The sequence below is a fragment of the Limulus polyphemus genome, unplaced genomic scaffold (genome assembly GCF_000517525.1).
Source record: "Limulus polyphemus unplaced genomic scaffold, Limulus_polyphemus-2.1.2 Scaffold5575, whole genome shotgun sequence".
NCBI lineage: Eukaryota > Metazoa > Arthropoda > Merostomata > Xiphosura > Limulidae > Limulus > Limulus polyphemus.
This window is the reverse complement of record NW_013671185.1, coordinates 4,956-10,831: the sequence shown is the minus strand read 5'-3', so window position 1 is coordinate 10,831 and position 5,876 is coordinate 4,956. Positions and strand designations below refer to the sequence as shown.

The window sequence follows — 5,876 nt, the reverse complement described above, 5'->3', positions numbered from 1 at the left end:
GTATTTTTAATGTTCACACCATTTTATATATACACACCTACCAATATAAGTTTTGATAAAATGTATTTTTTTTTATGTGACAAATGGTTATTCCACCTGTTGTTTTTTCAGATTGAAGTTGAAAGATTATCATCATTTTCTTATATCATATGAAACACTATTTATATACACAATATCATACTTTAAAATATATGGTTAAAACTGTGGTTTGGCTTTTGTTAAACACAAAGCTACACAAAGACCTATCTGTGGTCTGAATTTTAGCGTTGTAAGCTTGCAGACTTATCACTGAGTCACTTGGATGAGGAGAGGTGAGGTGAGGTTAAAATGCCGAAAATCGTCGAATTATTTGAAACAAATAGGTCAAAAACGTCTTTTAACGTTCCTTCTAAATTGTCTATTGCGACTCAATATTAGAGGCATGTAAAAATAGCATTTTAGATCTTTTTTTTTCTCCCACAAGTCTCTACCCAAGAAGCTTTTTGTTCACTACCAGAAATCTTCAATGATGAGAATAAAAAACTATAAAACACTATTTTTATATACAGTATAATACTTTATAGTTACAGTTAGAGCACCAAAAGCGTGAAACTATTGGAAACAAATAGGCATAAAACGTTTTTTTGAAAATGAAGTTAAATGTAGATGTTTTTCTCATGTTACTTCTAATTTGTCCGTTGTGACTTAGAATCAGCGGTGTGTAAAAATAGCAATTCAGAAATTTCTCGTTATTACCACAATCACCAGCTATGCTGAAAGTTTAAAGACAAACATTTTGAAGAACTTTTATATATGCTGTACAATACTGTTTTAAGCTACTGTTACGACAGCGGAAGTCGCGCGACGCTTGGAGTAAGCGCTGGAGTTCCAAAAAGATCGTGACTGTTCCTCGCAACTCTAGGTTTTTCTAGGCATACTATATTCGAATTCACAACGATTCACGCACTTTACTTACGGCTTGACTCGATTATCTGTCTCTATATCTCTCTGTCTGCAATTATCTCTCCGCCGTCACTTTATTTGCCGGCTTATATACGATAGCGTGTGTTGAAGTTAAAGTGACTGTGGTCAATACAACTTTGCAATACACAGAATTTGAAGGAATAAACTAGTTTTATTTAAGAAAGGACTTGTATCGCTGAAGTTCTTCAGAAAGAATTTTTACGGGAAATTAACAAACGAACAGAGACGTTAATACAAAAGGACTGGAGTATTATACCTGTACAAATTAATATATCAAAGCAAACATTGCTATTGTGTTTTAATAGGTATTTCTTTAAAATAAACCGACCCATTATTGTACTTGTAATACATACTCCCCTTCAATATTGTGCCTAATTGACCAATTAATTTTTACCTGTCTTTAATCGTGAGATTGCACTGCTGGAGAGGAAGTATGTGTCCTCCACGAATATGAAGATTGATTTTGTACATGGGAGCTTCCAATGAAATGTGGCGGCCTCCAGCTGACTTAATCTTCTTTCCCTAATGAGCAACATAAATTCTATCAGGACATTCAAGAAAGTAACTATTAATCAGAGCAAACATCATTATTTCTTAAACCTACCACTCAATATGTAATAAGAGATATAATGGGGTTTTTCACTTGCGTTAATTTCTCTCTTTTAAACTGTTTAAGCACTTATCTTTTGAATTAATTAATTGTTTTCGCATTTGCTTGGTCATTAGGCTTGAGCAAGTGTGAAACTTTATATACGATTCTCATAGAGTGTTCTCTATTCGAGCTATGATCTATGTTCGTATTTAGTTTTATTTAAAATTCAATAATCGATACTATACTCTGTGAAAATATAACTACGAGTAACAGATAAATAGGAATAGTTTTAAATATAACCTTACCGTATAAAAGTTTCAATAATCGATACTATACACTGTGAAAATATAACTACCAGTAACAGATAAATAGGAATAGTTTTAAATATAACCTTACCGTATAAAAGTCGAACCAGTTTCCACTTGGAAAATATGCTTTAATCTCAGTCTGCCCCTATAAGTAAGAAGATTGATTGATTAACTGAAGTTAAGCACAAAGGTATGCAATGGGCTACCTGTGCACTGCCCACCACAGGTATCGCAAAGAAAGAACAAGACATGAAATTAGAATCAAGTTTTGATCAGAGCAAGCTTACAACGCAACTAAACATCAACCTGGCCATCAATATATCTAATTATAAAGATTCAAATGCTCTATTTCTTCAGTTGATACCCTCACCGTTAACAATATTTTAGGCTATAATCTCAATAATATCTCACGAGAATTGGCCAGCTTACAAGATTTACAATTAGTTCGAAATACATATATTAAGACTTAAATGCAGAATGATCCTTATAATGGCATTATAACAATAAACGATAGGCCAGAAGATAAATTAATGCCATTCTATGATACTAAATAATATAACCAATGTTATTAATGAAGGTAATAATAATATACCGTATCTAGGGAACACATAAACACTTGATGTATGGTTGAAATACTCTTAGTGAGAAATTAAACATTAGTGTGTACAAGAGTCGGCCATTTTAAAATAACGTGGGTAAATTTTGTAAAGTATAACAACGTTATTTGCTTAGAACTGGTACATAGATAGGATTCATGTTTATGTAGAATCTCACTGAACTCAGAGATACGATTCAAATTGATGTAAAGACTCATTGAACCCATTGACAGGATTCACATTTATGTAGAATCTCACTGAACTAAGAGATAGGATTCATGTTTATGTAGAACCTCACTGAACTAAGAGATAGGATTCCTATTTATGTAGAATCTCACTGAACTCAGAGATAGGATTTCCATTTATGTAGAACCTCACAGAACTCAGAGATAGGATTCACATTTATGTAAAACCTCATTGAACTAAGAGATAGGATTCATGTTTATGTAGAACCTCACTGAACTCAGAGATAGGATTGAAATAAAACGCAGTATTACATACTAGACTTAGAAGAACACTCAGTGTTAGTGTTGGAATAAAACGCAGTATTACATGATAGACTTAGAAGAACACTGAGTGTTAGTGTTGGAATAAAACGTAGTATTACATGATAGACTTAGAAGAACACTCAGTGTTAGTGTCATTGGATTTATCTTTCACTCTATGCTAAACTAAGTATAGATAAAATAATAGATATATAGATAATAAAATACAGACACTGATTATTATCTTAATCTAAACCTCTGTAATTAGAAAAGTTACGAAAATAAGGCTAAACCCGAGCATAAATCTTATCTCTGAGTTCTGTGAGGTTCTACATAAACATGAATCCTATCTCTGAGTTCAGTGAGGTTCTACATAAACATGAATCCTATCTCTGAGTTCAGTGAAGTTCTACATAAACATGAATCCTATCTCTGAGTTTGGTGAGGTTCTACATAAACATGAATCCTATCTCTTAGTTCAGTGAAGTTCTACATAAACATGAATCCTATCTCTCAGTTCAGTGAAGTTCTACATAAACATGTAGACTTAGAAGAACACTCTGTGTTAGTGTTTCGGTGTCTTGTCGTAGTGCTCAGTTTTACTGTGTTAGTGTCGAAATAAACGTGGAAAAACACTCAATGTTAGTATCGAAATATACTTGAGGAACACTAAATGTTAGTGTCGAAATAAACGTGGAAGAACACTCAGTGCTAGTGTCAGAATAAACTTAGAAGAACACTCAATATTAATGACGAAATAAACTTGGAAGAACACTCAGTGTTAGTGTTGGAATAAAACGCAGTATTACATGATAGACTTAGAAGAACACTCTGTGCTAGTGTTGGAATAAAACGCAGTATTACATACTTTTTCTAGTTTTTTTTCTTTTTACTTACTTAACTCACCTTGAAAACGGCAGGTGAAATTAACAACGCCGATCCCCATAGAAACTGGTAGTCAATATCTAGAGTAACTTTGTCCCTGGGAAACCTAAGTTTGAAAACAAATCAATCAATTATTATACTCCAAAAGATTTAAAAGAAATCTACGACCAACTCTGCAACTTGATTTAATGCTTTTGAACAGTTTTATTATAATTTATTAAATTTATATATATATATATGTTAAATGGTTCCAAAGCAAACGAAACGCATAAACATTACCCCACATATTATCTTATTTTACTTATAATTTTATATCTTTCTCCTTGACTCCTGCGTCACATGACAACATCATTCACAAATAACAATTATAACTTTCTGCCATCTAGTGGTAAAGAGTTTTGGTTACTTTTACATTAAATACAGTCAAAACATCGACTCTAACCTGCTGCCATCTAGTAGGGAAGACTAGTGATTAATTTTCCAACAAACACAGATAGAAAAACTAGTCTGTCACATGGCGAAATGATAGAGAATAAACAGATTATTTGTTTGTCACATGGTGAGATGATAAAGGATAAACAGATTTTTTGTTTGTCACATGGTGAGATAATAGAGGATAAACAGATTATTTGTTTGTTACATGGTGAGACAATAAAGGATAAACAGATTATTTGTTTGTTACATGGTGAGATGATAAAGGATAAACAGATTATTTGTTTGTCACATGGTGAGATGATAAAAGATAAACAGATTATTTGTTTGTCACATGGTGAGATGATAGAGGATAAACAGATTATTTGTTTGTCACATGGTGAGATGATAGAGGATAAACAGATTATTTGTTTGTCACATGGTGAGATGATAGAGGATAAACAGATTATTTGTTTGTCACATGGTGAGATGATAGAGAATAAGCTGATTATTTACTTAAAATTGTCACACAGCGATACTATTGAGGCTAAGCAGATATTTTCCTGTTACATAGTAATACTATAAAGGATAAGCAGATATTTTACTTGTGGCTACTATAAGGGATAAGCACATTAACTATCTTATCAAATGTAAGTTGCAGTATGTAGGACAAGTCCAAGCTATTTTTATAGGACAGTGTAATAATCTTAAATCTTCCATTAGAACCAAAAAAATATTTTTTCATCAACAATTCAATCAAACTAATCATCAAATTAATGTTTTGTCCCTCTAAAGTTGAAAGAGAATTAATAAAAGCTTTTATTTGTTTGTAGTTAAGCACAAAGCTACACAATGGGTTATATGTGCTAAGCCTACCAGGGGTATCGAATCCCGATGTTTAGTATACTGGGTAGTTACTTTAAATAGAGTTAACACTTCACTTGATCTTCTTTACCGATGACTCCACCATTACCCTCCTCATTTTCATTGTAATGTTTTAATAGTTATACAGGATTGTCCAAAATTATCTTTCCTGTTTAAAATTTAATAATTAAATAACTAAAGAAGTACAACCATGCAGTTTTCAACATCTTGCAGTCAAATTCAAACAGTTTGTATTATCAATTTTTGTTTTCTTTCACTCCAGTAACATGAGAATCTCAATATGTCATTTGGCTTGCTGGATGGGCCACATCCATTACTCCACTAGACTTCTTTCTCAGGGGGTATGTTAAGGGCATTGTGTATCACACACCTATAGCAAACATCAACGTGCAAAAGACCAGGATAACGGATGCCATCACCACTGTAACCGTGGACATGTTGCAGCAAACATGAACTGAAATCGTATATTGGTTGGATGTACCAAGAGCCACTAACAGTGCACACGTAGAAGTCTACTGGCATATCAACAGAAACTGTGCACTGTTAGTGGCTCTCGGTACAAACATCAGTAGACTTCTACGCATATCAACAGAAACTGTTTGAGTTCGGTCAGAGGGTGTTGAAAACTACATGATTCTATTTCTTTAGTTACTTAATTAATAAATGTTAAAATTAGGAAGGATAATTTTGGATCACCCTGTACATTTTTTGTTTTGATATGTAGGTCATGGTAAGTTTTATACTTCCTTGA

General features: G+C 32.8%; 1 protein-coding gene across 1 annotated transcript; it reads right to left on the bottom strand.

The window, feature by feature from the left end:
• Window positions 1-1,347: 1,347 nt before the first annotated feature.
• LOC106472744 (alpha-glucosidase-like) lies at window positions 1,348-5,647 on the bottom strand. The gene is made up of 4 exons (XM_013933400.2): window positions 5,496-5,647; window positions 3,851-3,935; window positions 1,952-2,008; window positions 1,348-1,485 (listed from the first exon to the last, which is right to left on the bottom strand). The coding sequence occupies exons 1-4, from the start codon at window positions 5,645-5,647 to the stop codon at window positions 1,354-1,356; spliced, it is 426 nt and encodes a 141-aa protein (XP_013788854.1). The 3' UTR covers window positions 1,348-1,353.
• Between the last annotated feature and the right edge of the window lie 229 nt (window positions 5,648-5,876).